General features: G+C 43.4%; 1 protein-coding gene across 3 annotated transcripts in view; it reads right to left on the bottom strand.

Annotated features, from left to right (window-relative positions):
• Nucleotides 1-19,737, bottom strand: part of lmo3 (LIM domain only 3) — a 52,213-nt gene that overhangs the window by 31,085 nt on the left and 1,391 nt on the right. Inside the window, exons 1-2 of one of the 3 annotated variants that reach the window (XM_023418714.2) lie at nucleotides 18,261-18,574; nucleotides 14,061-14,274 (exon numbers count right to left, since the gene is read on the bottom strand). In XM_023418714.2, coding sequence (XP_023274482.1) covers nucleotides 14,061-14,266 — 206 coding nt within the window. In that variant the 5' untranslated portion in view covers nucleotides 14,267-14,274; nucleotides 18,261-18,574. Of the gene's footprint in view, nucleotides 1-14,060; nucleotides 14,275-17,416; nucleotides 17,665-18,260; nucleotides 18,575-19,737 lie in introns of those variants that run through there. The other 2 variants (XM_023418711.2, XM_023418713.2) reach the window with 2 other exon arrangements.

Here is a 19,737-nt window from a genome sequence, read left to right as displayed (position 1 = left end):
GGGGGGGGGGGGGGGGGGGGGGGGGGTCGCGGATGGGACGGTCACATGATTTACAATATTACAAAGTATCAGGAGATGATGGATGTGTTCAATTGTACAAAGTAACTGACACAATGAATTTTTCATTACCTTGGTTGATATGTTTGGGACACTGCATTAGATAAGGCCGCTGATGAAACACCGAGCTGAGGATGTGTATCAGCTGACCCTCAGGGCCGTATAAAAGCCAACAGACTCGCAGCATCTCGGAGGATTGAGAATTATGGGGAGGTTTGGGTTGATGGTACACTATAGTGTTCATGTGTACAGGTAAGCACCACCTATACCATGATTACTCATAGACGGCTCCATGGTAACACTGATGCATAGGCTATTTTGAGAAATAGTGGTTCATTAGCTCGTTGTACATTAGGCAAACAAAGAGAATATTTTTCCTAATTCTACAGTAAGTAAAGACGCTGGAGAATTGAACGCTCAAAGGATATTTGTTTTCGTTGCTTTGGTAATGATAACGTTGTACTCACCACGTTTAAAGCTGATGTCTGGGAACGCAGTGAAATCACCGGTCAACAAACGTAAATCAGATGATCAGGAAACAAGCCAACAGTTTATAAAAGCACTCAACTGGAGGGCAAACCGAAAGTGAGCGAAGCTGAAATGTCACTAAAACGTTCTCATTTTGCAGGAAAGCTGCGAGCACACCACTACATGAAGTGCAGTCGGTCAAGGCTGGAGCAGGAGGCGGGTCTGTAAAGAGTCCCGAACTGATTGCACAGTTACAACTCAAGCTGTCTGAAACATGAATCAACTGTAAATACAGATATTTGTGTTGGATTTAAAGAAGGATACATCATCAGTGTTAGGGAGCAGAGTCAGATGAGCCTGTGTTTTTCAAGTTGAACCACCTCACATGCATCGACAATGAACAACCTGTGTCAATTCATGTGACCACGAATTAACATGACAAGAGCCTTTCATGTCTTTGTGTCTGACACTTGATCAAGATCCCCTCCACACGGAACTGTACAACTGCACATCATCAGAATGAGTGTCAGCTATGAAATAGAATAAAAAATGAATTCGCATTATCACATTATGTGACTGTCGACTAGGAAATGTGACATGAAATAGAAATACAGAGGGATTCGGATCTTATTGAGATATGACATGAATCACCTGGCGGCTCGGTTACTGCTAACCTGAGACACACAGAGGGAAAGCATATCTGCATTTAAGAGGCTGTATCTTCATTCCAGTTTCCTCTTTGCTGCACTCTTTTATTTATTTATTTATGTATTTTTGTTTGGAAGTCAGCATTCTGATCCAGGGGGAAGTATTTAAAGACAGGAATGTGTTTGCGCCACATTTCCACTGCGGCATACGTTTTAGTTTTTGACCCAAACATTTTCAGCTCTCCACCTGAATTTGCACCGTCCATCTTTTCTTCTTTCCCCTTTGCATTGACTTTCACAATTGCACTAATAACAAGTGACTCATCTTAGCCACCTCTTTCCCCCCAAACCTGAACTTTTTAAATTTACCTAATCTGCATGCGGCATCACAGTAAGGGTAAGATTTGCCCTGAAGTTTACCCTGTGTATTTGTTGTTTTTTCTTACACAGATGTCTGTAATTGCTGTGGCTGGATGGTGAGTGAGTGAGGGGCTGTGAACCCGCTGACACCGCTGGTGAAGCTGTGGGATCTCAAACCTCGGAGAATTGAATAAATCTACCGGGAACGTGTAGAAGAAATGAAGCCACAGCCACAGATTGAAAGCACAAGCACATACGCAAGCCCACTCTACCGCTGAAGCATTACAGCAAACACCAGGCTCAGCTCGGTGTGAGCTGCCTGTTCACCGCTGACTGATCATCATAATATTTACATGAATATATTTTTTATCCACACAGATCATCCAGTGGACTTCACATACAGTAGAACACTAAATCCCAGCTTCAACAAATGTTTGTCTGATTAAATAATGGGAAACAAAAAGAGGTGGCGCCGCTGTTTCGATTCACAGATGGTTGCTAAATGCTACGTCTAAAACTTTTACCATATGTGATATTATCGAGCCAGTCCTTGATGCTGCTGGACGCATCATACAACATGACACAGTGACATAACTCAACTTCAAATTCAAATGACTATAAATTCTCAAATTCTACTTTGCCGTTTTTTCGATCCCTGTAATATAGTGTCGGTGAGTCGCGCAAAATGACAAAACATTCACTTTCTATAACAAGAAAACTGCACTGTTTGCCTGCATGTATGCATTCTGTGGGTATATTATGGGTTATAACACGTATTAATCATTATGTATATCCATCCTCTTTTCCTTGGTCAAATTTAGTCTTCTTTGTCCCCAATCAGCATCCTTATCTCTTCAAGAGAGTGTAGTCTTTATATGAGCTAATTTCAAGATTTGGTCTATTTTAGACCAAACCATATGCACCATATATGGAAATACAGTCATGTCACTTTTGCAAACTAGTAGCCAGCCAAACCTTTCTGGAATTCATGCCATATACAGTACAGAACTGACGGAGGTAAAACCCTTTGTATTCTTTATCTTACAGTGTCCTAAACTTTAAAAACAAGCATCTTCTGTACACAGTTCATTCATGACCTGCAGTATGTAGTTCCAAAAATACAAGTCCAAATACCTGTCTTAGAGAGGATCAACTACCTTTCTCGGGGATCTAAGAGTTAACAGAATAAAAGAAATGTAGGAGTTTTCCTCCTCAGACAATCTTTGAGATCATCCCTCTCATGTAACAGCCTGAACCATCAGACTCTCCCTTCACTGACCGTGTGGGAGGAATCACTGTAGCAGAACACATCCCGGTTCCCTTCAAATCCCCCAAAACAAACAGTGGAGAGTCGTGCAGTAATTTTAGGCCTTTGCATCGAGGCATGAAAATAGAAAACTATAGGTGTGATAGCTGCATGGGGAGGATCACAACATTCTCATTCTCAGCACAGATTAGATCAAATCATAACACATGCCACTCTGTGAACCCTGAACCCACCGAAACAACCCAAAACAACCCACCGAAAACCAAAAAAAAAAATAAAACCACTATGGAACAGAGGAAAGAGTGGAGGAAAAAAACAGAACAGCTCAGGAAGCCACCGACTCATCCGTCAAACATGGTTTTGGTGACAGAAGCAACAGGATGAATGCAGAGGTATGCAGGAGCATCCTGTGCTCAGATTCATACAAATGTATCAAAGCTCACCGGTCGACATTTAATCATTCACTCGATCAGACTGAGCTACATTCCACCTGCTGAAGACCAGAGTAAAGGCAGAAAGACCACCACAACAAGCAGGAGCTGAAGGCCTGGTGGTGTCTACGGCCCTGTTCACACCTGTTGCATTTTCAGTTGATCCGATCCCAAGTAGCAGAAGTAGTAGTTTCAGTCATCGCGCATATTACAGCAAATAGAGTTTCGTCAGTTCACACCTGTCAGACACAAGGGTGCGTTGTTAATGTGCTTTCGTGTATGTGTGTGTGTGTGTGTGTGAATGAGTGAGAGAGCGAGAGGTTGAGCCAGTAGTAAAATATTTTGGGTTCATTATGAACTGTGTTGGGACTAATCAGACTGTGTCAGAGGACGTCAGCGGAGTAGTCGGTCCTTCAGTGTGGTCCAGGACACATTCACATTCACTCTGAAAGGATGTGGCCTCATGTGGTCCAGACCTCCTCTGAATGTGGTCTGAGTGATCGGATCTCAAATGAGTCCTCGATGCGCCTTGGGTGCGTTCACACCTGAACTTAGAGCTGACCGCTTGTGATCGGATCACCTGAGGCAGGCCCTGTTCACACCTGGTGTTAACCTCCATGTGTTGAAGACTTCAGGGCAAGTTATTGACTGCCAAGAATTTTCCACAAAACTTTAAATATGATGATTTTGACTTCATGTTTTTCAGTCCAATTACTCTTCTATATCTCCCTCACAGATCTTTCTACACTGATGTAAACCTACTCAAATAAAAGCTGAGACTTGGTACGTTAATGTAGTATCCATTATTTTATTTCAAATTAAATGTACTGAAGCACAGAGGATGAAGAAAAAAAAAGTGCAACTAGACTGTATTTTACTGTCAAACAAAATATCTAAAAGAGGTGGGATTCAGATAAACTTTCCCACTTTGAACAAAAAAACTAACCAAACATTGTTGTCCATGCCACCGAGTGTATTTTCACTGAAACTACACTGCTGTGCTGCACAGCTAAAATGCCTATAAACCCCCCCACCCCCCTCACCCCCCCATGAAACCCACTAACTAGAGATGTCCCATAATTTGGCTGGTGATTAGCATTTCTCCCATTTTCATCTCGCCCCTCCCGGTGGCTCTGTACTCACCAGCCATTTGAATTTAATGCTGCCATCAGAAGTTTAACGACAATGCAGGGGTGCAGAGAAAGAGTGGTGGGGGTGGGGGGAGTGGTGGGTGGGGGTGGGGTGAGGGTGAAAATGATAGCCCAACCTGCTCATACTCTAATACCTTCCTAGCTCAGTGGTAAAGGTATGCTTAAAAGCACCAGGTGGTGACATCTTAATTTTTCATGTCTGAAAAATGTGGCTGCGCGGCTCCCTCCCTCTCTTCCCCATGCATTATTCTTGCTTTAAGCAGCATGTCTCCTCAAGGGGGGGGGGGGGGGGGGGGGTATTGTTTTACAACACAGCCAGTTGCGGCCTACTTGCCTTGCCCGGGGTTCTTTTCAAGGAGTAGTCTTAGGTGACCCCTCTCGCTGGCAGTTATTAATAATAACATGTGCCGGGGAATAGTTCACCTTGTAGCGCTGAGGCCGCCTCGCCACTGTGTGTATATCTAGCCTCATACAGAGGAGTCTCCGGGGGGATAGGGAACAGGGGTGAGGTGGGTAGAGGAGAAGGATGTGTGTGCTGCAGGGTGAAAGCTATAGGAAGCCGGAGAGCGAACACACAAAAGACATCAAACAAACTTTCCCCCCCCTTGTATGTAATTAGAATCAGGTAATCATCTATCTCCTCTAAAGTGATGGAGAGTCTGATTAGCAGCATCAAAGAAGGCCAATAGGGCTGAGACATAAGAGGGAGATGGAGAGGTGCAGTGTGTGTGTGTGTGTGTCTGCAAAGATGAAGGAATAAGAAGGTAAAGTGGCAAGGCTGACAAACTCGCCGCTGCATTCTCCACCTAGAGGTCCCATTAAAAGCTTGAGCAGGAGAGGCCCTTTGTGCATGCTGAGTGCTCTATTGTAATAACAAGCAGTGGAGACAGGATTCAATCTGGCGCCTGAATGAACCGACGCCATCCAGGCAAATTCTTCAATTCTCTTCCCCTCAAGTGCTCAAGGGATTCAAAAAAATAAAATAAAAAAAATAAAATAAAGGCTGATTCTTTTTGAGGCCTCAGAAAACATTTTGTTCACAGAGGAATCTCAACACGCCAACTTAACCTTCAGGTACGTATTTTGCCGTTTAACATAATTAAAGATACTGATTTAAACTCAATCTGAGAAATCAAATAAGTGGATGACCTAAAGCCTGTTATTCTATCAGTATGTGACTGGCTTTTAGATTTAAACTGGAGCCATTAGCAGAACATAGTTGTGCTGCTGTCACGCCAAAGAAGAAGAAGAAGAAAAAAAACAAAAAAAAAACACAGTAAGGCACAAGGACAGAGTAAGTAATGATGGTGCCATTCACTGGCACAGTTGGCACTGTAACCTTTTACAGAACCGCATCCTTCAAGAACAAAAAGTCCTCCTCTTCCTCCTCCAAAAAGAAAAAAAAACACACACACACTCGCTGAAGTTGACCTTACATCCGTTCAACAGAGGAGTGACAAGCGCGCACTGAGCTAAACAGGTCCTTCAGACAACAAAATAAAAATTATCCTTGAGTTACGCAGCGATTTTCATAACACTTCTCCTGCTGCTGGTCCATTCTAGGTTTCTCAGGTAATGCTTATGTTCAATAGTGTCTTGTTTCAACCAAGCACCAACCTCTGAGGCTGAAATATGAAGGCAACATGGATGTGACAATAACAGCAGTTCCTCTAATGAGGAATGAGTCGATCCCCATAGACTCCCATGTTAAAATGTCCAACTTTACAGCAGAAATAAACATGTTCACAGCCTGGTACAAAAAAAACTGTTTTGACTTCTACAGCTAATTTCCTCCTTCGTGACAACTGTTTCTAGAATTGAGGGCGTGGCCTCTTCGAGTGACAGGACAATCACCAAAGTCTCAGCTCTGCCTCTTTGCCCATTTTTGGATTAGTTAGGAGATGATGCCAAGATGGCAACGGCAGGGCAACCCACTCTGAGCTTCTTCAGAAACCTGTGGGTGACGTCACCGAGGCTACAGCAATCTTTATTTATAGTCTATGGTTTCAACCAAAAGCTAACATCTTTCTTTTATCTATGATTGTTTGACAGCCTTAACCATTTTTATCATTGTAACCATGACAACGAAGGTCTTCTAACCTTAAGGAAGTACTTGTTTTAACTCAAACCACAATCTTTTCCTGGAATCAAAGTAGTTTTTGTGCATACACCTAACCAAACTGTTCCACAACCTTAGCTGTATCTTTATTATTGTTACGATGGCGACGAAAGGTCTGGTATGCCTGCAGCTGGTAAGCTCCTACTACCTACTGTTATTGCCATTATTATCTTTAAGTGGTTTCTGTGAGATAATTAACTGGCGATATTTAAAAAACCCAGAGAGCCATTTAAAAATGCTTACCACTTAATGTTGCTTTTTAAATAAAAAAAAAATCATCAAAGACTGTTATTACCATCTGGAAAAGAAAATGTTCTGTCCATTAATGTGTTTCCAAAGTTGCGACTCTGTTTCCTACCCGGGTAGCTGGCGGTCTGCCATCTTTGTTTTGATTTAGAGAACAGAAGCGCCACTTGGGAAATGGATGACAGCCGATGGAATATTTTTTCATCCAGATGAGTGAGAGGAGTCTTTGAGGTAAGTGTTTTTAAATGACCTTCTGGGTTTTTCAAATATTGTCTTTTAATTATCTTTTGGAGAAACTGTGACCTGAATGTATGCTAATACATGAGAGGGAAAGATGCTGATCATGGCAATTAGGATGTAGTTAAGGTACGGTTAAGGTTAGGCAAGAAAACACTTTGTTACATGCAAGCGGCGACATCTGAGACTGACAAATGAAGCGCTGAAGTACCAAATACTGCAGTTCCTCTAATGACCACTAGAGTCGGACTCTAACAGTGAGTCAATCCCCATAGACTCCCATGTTGACATGTCCAACTTTACAGCAGAAATAAACATGTTTACAGCCTGGTACAGACTATTGTATTTTACTGAATTTTTATATAACTCCCACGTTTAGGTTCTGCATAATTGAGGGAGTGGCCTCTTTGAGTGATAGGTCGGGTGTGCACATGCACAGGCTCCGCACATGCCCCTCCTCTTTGCCCATTTTTGGATTAGCTGGGAGTAAGGGGCGGAGTCAGGCACTGCCAAGATGGCGACGGTGGGGCAGCCCACTCTGAGCTTCGAAATCACTCTACAGAAACTTGTGGGTGATGTCACGGAGGCTACATCCATCTTTATTTACAGCCTATAGTAACAGGTGACAGTACGTGAACTCGCCGCCCATCTACTTCCCTCACTGCATGACCATCCAATATATATAGGGAGAAAAGGCTTTAGGTAAAGAGGTTCTACTCTCTACGCAGACTCTACTCTACAGCTGGAGCAGCACAGCTCTGTAAGTACGTAAGCAAGCTCTGGTGTCACTGAACAGCAGCCCGGCTGAGGACGTCCTTGTGCCCTTCAGTGTTAGTCGGGAGAAGAGCTGAACATCTGTGGTGGTCATTAGAGAAACAGAAGACGCCCTGAATCTTTCAGCCTGCAGAGAATCAGGGAGGAGAGGACTATGACAAACTATACCCAACTTCCCTGCAAATCTCCCAGGAGCGCGGCTATCATCAAGTGAGCTGGATTTTATTTTTTTTATTTTTTTTGCAGTGGAAATCACTGGATTTCAGCTTTTTGTGAGGTGTTTGCCATCCATCACTGCTTTAATAATAACTGATCGAGCTGGGAGTCCAGTCCGCTCCGCTCTGTCGAATAAGGCAGTTTTATTCGGGTAGAACTAAGCTGTTTCTTTAGCCTCATATTCACACTGAATGGCCATTTAATTACCACTTCATTATTCAGTCTGCCGCCGACCACTCTTTCGCAGCTTTTTCTATCTCTGTTGTGGCGTGAGATTTTCATTTTTATAACCACTATTGAGTGATATATTGAGATGCTCTGACATCATTATCAGTAAAGCTAACTTAGCCGAAGAATTAGCGACACTCCACCACTTCCTGTCGGCTGTAAAAAGTTTTGTCCTACATATAGCGTGCCTGTGTTCAGTTGGGATTCATGTCAGTTATAAGTGTCTCCAGTAATGACACATATACACTGTCTTTCTTTACGCTCAGTGTTCAAGAAACTACTGTATGTATATGTTGCCTCTGCATTATTACTGTCCTTGAAACTCCACAGCTGGGAGTGTTTCGGCATGTCGTGAAATATAATGAGCACAGTGACACAGAGGAGAAGTTTCTATGGATATTTTCATACTTATTCACACACACTTCTGCTGTGAAAACTTGCCGCCATCTTTAAAGTCTGCAGGGAGTGAGAAAAAAAAACAAACAAATTTTGGCTGTATCACTGTAAAAGAGCATTGAGACTGAATGTGAAACTAATTTTAGCGATGGTGCATGTCAAGCCAATGTTGTGAATTCACTCTGGGCAGCACACAACAAGGAAAAGATGCAGCAGATCTCTGTGCATCTAAAGTGTTACAACGATAGCAATAAAAAAAATAAGTTTTTTTTAAAAAAGTGCACTTATCTTGAGGCTTTTTGACTCTTTTTGACACCAAATCAACAAGGCGGGAGGGGGGGGGGGGTCAGGCAGAGGCTAAGTGTTTAAAAATTCACAAACACACACACAGTTGGTGTGTGTTGCTAGCTAGCTACACAGCTATAGCTATACATTCAGTCTACTGGCTGTTTGCAGGTTATTAAAGATAAACGGCACAGTTTAACATGAGTGTTGGAAAATATTAAAGGTCCACATAGTAGGAAAATGTGATATTTAAAGGAGGAAAATATTAAGTGGCATTAACATAGTAAAGCTGTATGAGCCAAGGTATTGAAAAAATAAATAAATTAATAATTCATTAAATGATTGATTGAGGAAATCAACAGCTGTGGCAGATATTAATGCAAAAAAAACAAAACAAATTAAACAAATAAGGTAGATAAACTATATACTACAACCTTGTGAGTAATCACACGCTGAACAGTTTCTGCATATTAAAGGTGTGACACATGTTCATAAGGAAGAAACTTATCTAAATGAGATTTGTGGAAAGAAAAGATGAGCTTCAGACAGCCTGAGCCCGTCCTTGGAGATAAAAGCTTGACTTGATGTCACATTCGCGCCCGATGCCGACACACAAACCGACAATGCTTCATAAGCGCCGCGCGAGATGAAAAAAAAAGATACATTTTTCATTTACATTTACATATATGGTGACACAAGGTGGCTGTGGACTACAAAGTTGATTCTGAAGAAGGGAGAGAAATGTAAGTTATTACAGTGAACCATGCTCTACATGTTGGTTATCTCTCACTGATAGCCAGCTTTCCGTTAATAAATCCAGCCATGTTGACAGCTCTGTGAGTTTGCTTGCATTTACAATCTTAGTAAAACCACTGTAGAGGAAAATTGAAGTTGGATTAAAAAAAAAATGAATGAATAGATAGATAAATAAATAAGTGTTCTCCTGGTGCTGTCTTTAAAATGGATGTCTGGAATTTACAGTTTTTCATTAACTGATGCCCAACAGCTTTTTTTAACCCGGCCTTGGAGCCAGCGCTGGTTGTTGTGTGTGTGTGTGTGTGTGTGTGTGTGTGTGTAGCGGCACTCAGCAGGCCACTGTGCCGCAGTCTTCATTTTCTCAGCGTTTTTTAACTTAAATGTGTCAGTCTGTCTGCTCCCCTCCCTCCTCTGGGCTTTCAAACATTTATCGCTCTGTACTGTGAAAATCACACATCAGCATAAACAGTGTCGTCGCGCCATTACCAGTATCATCAACGGGAGAGCTTTGGTTTCAAAGGGATCATTTGTTGATAAAATGTTCTCGCCGAATTTCTCCACATTCAGAGAGAGAGAGAGGGGGAGGGAGAGAGAGAGAGAGAGAGAGAGAGAGAGAGCAAAGCACAAATCAAGCTCTAGTAGATAATACCTGTAATTATGTTTGTGGTCGCAGGTTTACGAGGGGAAGGCTTGGTTACACACACACACACACACACACACACACACAAACTCTCTCTGTACATCATATTTGATCACAGAGGGACTGCTGAAGCTTTAAGTTTTTTTCTCCCTGTATTTGTTTTTGTTTTTTTTTTCCCTTCCATGTGTTGTGAGGATTATTATTTTTCTGCTGGTGGGATCACATCGCTCATGGCTGTAGACCCCTGAAGAATTCTGTTAGCCCTGATTATGCCAGGCCTAATAACATGCCACCCTGCTAAGCAGAGCAGGATTGACTTGGAGAAGGATGTGGGGGTGTATAATGAAGCGCCGAATAATTCACTTTTAAGCCAATGCAATGTAAAAAAAAAAAAAAACGGACTAAATGTAAAGTCATCATTTCCTTCTCCTCCTGTCACTAACCTGGGCTGACAGACTGAGATAAACATGAGTAGAAATAATATATTCCAGGTCGCCTTTCTAGTAAGGGAGTGTGTATGAATGTGTGTATGTGTGTGTGTGTGTGTGTGTGCGCGTGTAAAACTGCATCGCTTTGTGATGTTGCAGCAATCGATTGCCGGAGTGATGGAGCCAGGCTTTCTTTGTCGCTCTGCAGATCAGATGTGGATTGCTGCGGTTTGCTACGTTTGCCGTTCATTAGCCGGCAGTGAGGAGGTGTCAGGGCGCATTCACGTTGCGGGGGCCGCACGTGTGATCGCGGGGCATCAATTCAATTCAGTTCAATCACCTTGAACTTTGAAGATGATAGAATAACGACGTTGGGATTGGTCTCTCCTGCAGCCCTGGCCTCACTGCTACTGTATGTATTGCATTCTGGGAAAAGAGTGTCCACATCAGCTGATTCACTGACGACCGTGACAGTAAGAAAGACCTGTGGGCCTGCTGCTCATCAGGTGTTGATATATTTACATCACACTGACACACTAACACACAATCATGTACGACACCATTCTGTAGAGACTAAATAAATTCCTAAATTTAAACTTTACTCAAACAAGAGGAAAGAGAGAGAGAGTGTTTGGGACTATTTTCGGCGGCAGATTAATACGTATTCTGGTGGTCTATTGTGTATGTGGGATCGAGTCAAAATAAACTACAGTGTGTGTCTTCATGCAGCGGAGGAGCACGTCACTCAGTGCCTGTTTTAGGGTGAGCTCTGTCGCTGGGAGGAAGTTAACTTTCGGGTCTGTGTAAGTGTGTGAAGAACAAAAACAGAGCAAGAAAGAGAGAGAGAGAGAGAGAGAGAGAGAAATAGAGAGGGACTTTCTATATGAATACTTTGGATTAGGATTAGAGCAGAAACATGCAGTACTGTGCTTCCCTCCTTCACTGTTAACTTGGATGTTTCGTGTCAGTAAGATTTCAGAGCCTTTAAAAAGCAGTTAAACTGAACACATTAAACATTCGCTTTTCATCTCATAACCCTGTAAAGCTGCTGCTGCTGCTGCTGCTGCTGCTGGTTGAAAGAGAGAGAGGTGGTCTGACTGCTTTCCAGAACTTCCTGCCCCGGCAGATTCACAAAATTATATTATACACAAACATTACATTACAGTCTAAAGTCTAAAGTATGCACAGAGCAGCTGTCTGAAATGTAATATACTGCATATATAGATATTAGATGACTGGGCAGATAGTGAGCGTTAAACCACTCAGATTGTTGTGATTGGATCATCTGTACTTTTGACTGATTATTCCACTGTATAGATCTTGTCACTTCAAACAGAGGGTCACCTTTGACCTCTTGAGCCCCCACCTCTCTCTGATTGGTCTACACATGCATCATAAAGTGAGCGCCACATCATGGCTTTTCTTTTCTCTTCTCCACCTTACATGGTTTTTTTGGGAAGCAGCTTACTTTTAAACCCTCATACACACACACACACACACACATCGAGCGAATTTGGGGGTTGCCCAAGGACACGTCAGCGTGTGGACAGGGGGAGGGGGACCATCAACCTTCGCCACATCATGCTCACTGATTGTAGCACTCATCTTTTTCTATGTGAAAAAGTAAAAAAAACAAAAAAAAAAAACAGGTAGATGGAAACAAACTTTCCCATAATAATAAAAAAGTGTGTGAAATGGTAAAACTGAGCTGGTGTGACTTTTGGTTTTCCTCTGTCACAGCAGTTTCTCCTCAAAGCCTGTTAGTCTCCAGCACCTAACAGTGACTCTCTGGGCCATCAGGTACACACACACACACACACACACACACACACACACACAGACTGACATACATTATCTACAGTGTACTGTACGTGCTCCCAGAGTGACGTGTTGCACAGAGTCAGAGGGAAGTCAGCGACGTGCAGCAGCTGGCGTCGATTAAAAAAAAACTAAACAAAACAAAGATGCAACATGAAATTGTAAATGTGATTATTTTCACTTTTTCTGATACAATACTTCTACACCAGTGAGAGGCCTGTAGATTTCATTCTGATCAGTTCAGTTTGATCCTGTGTTTTTTTGGTATATTAATACGTCTGCAGGAAATATCTAAAATGATCCGATCCATCCCTTTAAGTTTTAAGACCATGTACTTAAATGTAAATTTAGAAAGTGCAATATGCTGTATGTGATGCTGAAAACCAACGAGGAAGACAACTTCACCTACTATCTTGTCTATTATAATCAAATTAGCTTTACATGTATCAGGCCTCTCTGAACTACAAATTCCTCCCCTCAGCAGGCCTCAAACCACCACCTCAACGCAGAAAGATCTTATAGTTAAACCGAAATAAACGTCCATTTTATGAGTCACGATAAGAAGAAATACTGACTGGGGAGAGATGAGTCCTCAGATTGTTTCTAAAAAAGACTCAATTGGTAATATTTTTCACCGTATAAACCGAATGTATACTAAGTAAGAGTTTCAGTGCAGATAAAGCAAAGCGAAGAGGCAAATAAAAACCAACCGCACTCCCAAGAAACAGACAGAAAGGTCACGTTCGGGTCAGAACATACGTGTCGTGTTGCTTCATGAGTACACGGGGTCACTGAATGCCAATAATGAATGAAAAAAGAAAAACTATAACAACAATATATATGAAAATGACAATGAAACGCTCAGACTTGTGTTAAGTCGCTGTCACTTCCGCTAAAAACCTCCCAGATCTCCCTGATTAGTTGGATTACTCTTCTGTAATGAGCTGTCATATTTTAAAAATACACTTAAATTCTATCGTGACTATTCACAACCATTTCTTAATTTGAAAACAACCTTGGTTTATCCTGGGGAAAAAAAAAAAAAAAAACGACCATATTTGAAGCTAATTAGACTTTGCCAGGCAGATAAATGGAGATAGTACAAAAATGCAATTTATGGAAATGAGGTCACATAAGAGTCCTTTGATATTTGCTAATAATGAAAATAACACATTTAAAAGATAATAAGAAAACACACGCAAAATTAACTAATTAAAAAATTTGGAAGTAGGAAACAAATTCCATTCGATAATTTAGCACATAATTGCTGAGTTCTGGCAAATTCTGAGGCCTTAAAACAAGGTCACAGGCTCAAACCCATACAATGCCTTTTTCTGAAATAAAAATCAGGCTGTGTTCCACATCACAAAATAAAAAAAAAAAAAGAAGCTGAACTGGAGTTTTAAATGTGTGTAAAGTGGATTTCAGTGAGTTAACACCGCTGCACACACTGTGACCAGACGCGGTGTTTGTTGAACATCACACAGGCACTGTTAAAAAAATAAATAAAAAAAAAAAGTCAGCTGTCTCTCTTACCGTAGGTAGTCTCTCCGGCACAGGATGAGGTTGGCTTTGGTGTAGAGCGTGGAGCCCACCTCGCCCAGCCTGCAGTCACAGCAGGCGCACTTGAGGCAGTCCTCGTGCCAGTACTTGTCGAGGGCCTTCAGCAGGTAGCGGTCCTTGATCTTCCGGTTGCAGCCGGCACAGCCTTTTGGCTTGGTGTCCGGCTGGACGGAGAGCATTTGTATACCTGGGAGAAAGAAAAAAAAAAAAAAAAAAAAAGCACAGGGAGAGAATTCAAACACTCATCCAACACCTGCACGCTCCAAAAAAGTTCTAACTCCGACATTTATCGTGTCTGACATTGAAGGCAAAATACAGTCTCTTGATCTTTAAGCAGCAGTTGTGCGACATCCATGCATTTAACCACAATTTAAATTACAATTAAAGTGAAAATGAGCCTTCACGCGCTGTAACATCCCTATATTTTTCTAAATAAAAAGAAAAACGAACCTGGCAGGAAATTACATATCAGAAACTGTATGTAGGCGACTGACATTTTCAACTTGTTAAAAGTGAAAAATGTGTTCGAATACTGCGCGATAACACAGCGTGAAACTTACAGTAAGTGTGCACGGTAAGAAAAAAAAAAGTCATACTGCATAATAAAAATCACTAGATTTTTTTAAGAGTGCTGCTGAAGCAAAATATTGTCCCACAATGCATTGCATTAAGGAAATAGAAGAGATGTAAGATGTAAATAGGTTGCAAACGCTCCACTTCATGTATCATCTGGTGTTGACTTCTTGTCGGCCATGACTGTGTCCGGGCCTGTTCACCACAACTTTGAGAACTAACACCAACGTTAGCGTCAGAATTAAAAAATGTCTCCTCCGGTGAAGTAACGTTGTGCTGGAGAGAAGCCGTGTCGTGTGTTTTAATGCTCACGGAAAACGCAAAGACTGAAGCAGGTGATGTGACTCATTAGCACATAGCTCAGAGAGGAGGAAGTGAAGGAGGAAGACGCGTTTCATTGCACGCCGCTTAGCGAGGAGAACAGTCTGAGCAGACTCTGTATCGATCTGGCCTTAATTAAAATTTCTGACCTATGTTTTATAGTATTGAAGTTATTTTACCTTCAGCTTTTAAAACAGGTCTGAGGAAGAAAACAGACATTCAGAGTAAAACACAACCAAATAAATAATAAACTTAACAGTAAGTGTTAAACAATAGTGAAGTGAACTGAACAAAGACCTGTTCTAACAGCTGTGTGTAAATGGCCCGTGACTGGTCTCTGCAAAAAAAAAAAATCACAGCAGTGGACTGACAAAGAAGACGAAGTGGAAACAGGCTGGCCAGTGGTCAGACTGGTCTCTGACTGGTTTTACGCTCACGACACAGTAGCACTGCTGAAGTGTTATGAGACCAACAAGCAGCCCACACAGACACAAAGCCACAGTTTCACATTTTCTCCTGGACACTTTTTTTTTTTTTTTTCTTATGTTGACCTTCTCTGTATTTAAAGGGGCGTGGCTACAGGCGAGGAGCTTTTGCAGCAGGCCTGTATTGTTTGGCCTGAGCTGACTGTGGAGAGCCTTTGTAGGCCCACTGGGGGTGAGGAGGAGGAGGAGGAGGAGGAGGAGGAGGAGGAGGAGGAGCAGGGGGGGCAATGTGGCTTCACACCAGGCTGGAATTAGTATTCTCCTACTATTCCCCCGAGGACAGGCACACCCCCCACTCCCCTTTGTCCTCCTTTCGCGACACACACATGCTCAATATTTAGTTTCATCTGAAGTTGAGTTTCACCTTTAATTATCTACTGAAACTTTCTATTTATCAGTTCAGTTTGAACGTGTCAGCAGACCAATTCATTTAGTGACAGATCTCCAAGAAAAAAAAATAAAATCCTTCCTGCTGAGCTGAAGCTGTGGGGGTTTTTTACTTCCTGGATGTTTCCTTGACACCGGTTGTTTACAGTGATTTCACTACAGTGAACTCACAGGAACTTGAGTGAAAGTCTGTTATTATTTTATATTGTAGCCTCGCGTGTGTGACTGTAGTTGTAGGGTACTGACCACAGGACACTAATGAAACCTGGAGTCAACTATCAGGTTTCAAGTTTCTGCTCATTGTAACTTCATGTTGTCAAATAAACTAGTAGAAATTAAACACTTAGATAAAAAAAAAAGACTTTTTAAACTACTGATGGAAACTATCTATTAAATGGAGGCTCTGGTCCTTTAAAGGAAAATTCTGCCACTGTACATATAAATAGTTTTTCCTCACCTCATACACACTCGATTAAAACTAAATATATATATATATATATATATATATTTTTTTTTTTTTACAGAGAAATCATTTACAAAGACAATATCAAACAGGTTGCAGCGCGGCGAGCAGCTCGGCTCATTTGTTCCAGTGCGTTGGGGGCTGTTGATCTGTTAATTGGCTGGATTTAGAGAGCGGCGCGCACGACTGCTCCGGCCGGCTGCTCTCCGCCGCGCCTGTTCAGCGGCACTGATCCGTCCAAGCCTCGTTACCACCACAAAGTCCCCCCGCTATACTCATTACCAAACCAAAGGGAAAGGAAGAGTTTCGACTCCCCTTTTTCTTTTTTCTTTTTTTTTTTTTTACTAATGCAATCAACTCGGGGGAGCAGGAGACAAGCATGGCAGGAATTCGGCCGCTTGCACTCTTCCGATTGCCGGGGGTGAGGGGGAGGTGGGAGCAGCGCGGAACAAAAGCTTCATTTTCCATAAAGAAAGGGAAATCACAGCTGCTCGGAGCCCTAATGATTTCTGTTTTATGTGCTCGTACCCTCCCTTCCCTCCTCTCCGCTCTCTCATTGTGGGCTTCCAGGCTGCTGCTGCTGCTGCTGCTGCTGCCGCCGCTGCGCGTCCTCTCAGCCACATGTATCATCATCTGAGCGGATGGAGGGATGGATGGAAGGGTGACGGAGGGATGGAGCGGGAGAACAAGCCTGCTATTTCAGCCCCAGCTGTTCGGCTGCCGAGATGCTGACATTTCACCCTATCAGTTTAATTACTGTTGCCATGGCAGCGGAGTGCTGGTAAAGGCCAGTAACGGATTTAACACAGAGATTCAATTTGCCATGCAGCTTCCACGAGCACATAACAAGAGACCGGAGCCGCTGTGAAGCGCGGGCACATATCAGCTGTATGATCACTAACACAACACCGGAGCGTATCTGCTTCGTGTTTTAATGGCAGGTTATCAGTAACAATAACAGAGATAACGGCTGGGATCAGCAGCGGGTCAGATGTGGACACAGAGAGATGTTGTAGCCTCAACTTGTCGTCGCAGAGCACACGAAACACACACGAAACGTGCACGTTCACACAAGCCGAAGCGCAAAGAAGGCGTCTTACCGAAACTTTTCTCCCTTTTCTGCATTTGTTGAGCCGCTGAAGCAGCCGAAGCACCACCATGCAACCCGAAGCCGCCTAGGTCCGGAGAGCAGCTTATATATATATGCGCAGGCAGACTGGGATCAGGCTTTGTTAAGAGCGAGCGAGAGAGAGAGAGGGAGAGAGAGAGAGAGAGAGACAGAGAGAGAGAGAGAGAGAGAGAGAGAGAGAGAGAGAGAGAGGGAACAATCCAGCACGGCGACCAGAGAGGAATGAAAAGAAGGGGGGAAGCACCGGCCAACAAAACGCAGGCGGAGGGGGAGCTAGAGCGAGCTGCTTCCTCGCCGTCGGGCGTCACACGGCGTTTGAGGGGAGCGTTTATCACCGTCCGGAGCCGGGGGAGACTCAGGCAGCGAATGACAGGACGACAAAGAGATGATTCTCCTCCGCGGCGCAGCCACCATCTAATCCTACTGGCCCACCTTAATCACGCAGGCTCCTGCTGCATGCTGCTTCCCTAATTAGCGCTTTGACGTGCCACCGGCCACCGTGCGCCACAGAGCGACAGGAGGGACGGTTCCCTCAATCTGTTCTCCCAGCATCAGCACCGGAACACCGAACCCGCTCCTTCAAAACTCCCAGTTCTCACTCACACATATTTACATTTACAGCCTTGTATTAATGAAATGTGAATCAATTCCACCCTTGTTTGAATAATTAGGGACATTAGGCCTAATTAAGTAGCGCCAGCACTACAGCAGACTGTTGTTTCATAATGCAAATATGCAATAATAATAATAATAATAATAATAATAATAATAATAATAATAATAATAATAACACTGCTTGTCTCCGACTCGCTCACCTTTCTCAACAAGTTAAGCAGAAGCCTCAACTCAAGCCGCGGGTTCCAGCTACTGATCCCCTACGAGGAGAAAAAGTTTAGCAGACTGACGCGGCGCGTTGCACCGCAGCGATCTTCAGGATGGGAAATAATGAGCTCCACATGGATCAGGAGCGAGCAGTTTGTAGGATACTACCCAGCCACAGGTGTTCATCCGCCCGCCGTGGAGCACGCAGGGAGTGTGCAAGGAGGCTCAGGCTCAGGCCGGCGTCCCCGTGCACGCATCAGCGACTGAGTGGCGAGATACCGCGGGAAAGTCAAGCTTTATTATCTCCAAAAAAAAACCCACAATCCCTCACCGGTGAGCCATTACACCGCCACGATAAGGTCATTCATTTATTACAAGACGCGCTCCACTATAACTGAGAGCATGCATGGCGTGCGCGCCCCCGGAACGCCCACTTTTTTTTTTTTTTTTTTCCAACGTCCTTCAATCTTTGAGGCGCGCCGTTCATTACATGATATAGAGGCAGAGACGCAGGTAGGTTTGTGGAGAGCGTCAGAACAAGTTGTTATCGGAATGACTTTACATTTAAAGGTGGTGCTTTCAGGGGCTCGGAAAAAGCAGCTTTCCCTTCTGACACCTCTCCCTCACAAATGACACCAGAGATTATTTGGGGAGTGTTCAGCATGAGGCGCAGTCAGGTCCGTGAATACGGAGAGGTGATTCCATGTTCTCCAAAAGCTACATGAGAAGCAAGCACCCACATCATGGCATGACTTCAACCATTGATTTCTCCCAGTCATGCAGTCAGACTGATGGTGTAAGAGTTAGATTTAACCAGGCCGCTCGCTCACTCTTTATTAGGAGCCCTTCTTCTTCTTCTGCACCTTAAGAGTGTCACCTCATTTCACGTGTGTTTTGGTTTCCATGGTGTTTTTTTTTTTCTCCCATTAAGATCGATGAGAGATTAATCTGAGAAAATAAAAAAGTTCAGAGTGCAAACAGGAAGCAGATCTAATGTGGACAACTAAATCAATCTTTGCTGAGGACATTGATTCCTGTTCCTCTGGCATTCTTTTCTCCCCCACCAAAGAGGCGCGCGCGCGCACACACACACACACACACACACACACACACACACACACACACACGCACGCGTCATGTGAGGTCCCGGGCTCCAGTGTGGCTGCCCGGACTGATTATCTCCCCTCCACGAGTCTTTATTTAAATCATTCCCGTAATTAAAGGGACGGAATTATTCTTCGCCCTGTTATTGCGCCAATCCGCACCAGTTTATCCGCACAGGTCTGAGTGGATGAGGCCGTGATGAGGCCCACATGTTAGGGTACGGTACCCCCACCCCCCCGACACCTCCCCACCACCCTTTTTCCACCACTACCTCACGACTTGCATACGCGCGCGCGCGCACACAAACACACACACACACACACACACACACACACACACACACACACACACACACACACACACCTC

Source organism: Seriola lalandi, unplaced genomic scaffold, assembly GCF_002814215.2.
Source record: "Seriola lalandi dorsalis isolate HSWRI2012SDOR001 ecotype SW California unplaced genomic scaffold, Sedor1 jcf7180002054584, whole genome shotgun sequence".
Lineage (NCBI taxonomy): Eukaryota > Metazoa > Chordata > Actinopteri > Carangiformes > Carangidae > Seriola > Seriola lalandi.
Note: the sequence above shows the minus strand (reverse complement) of the source record. Positions and strands in the feature narration are given on the sequence as shown.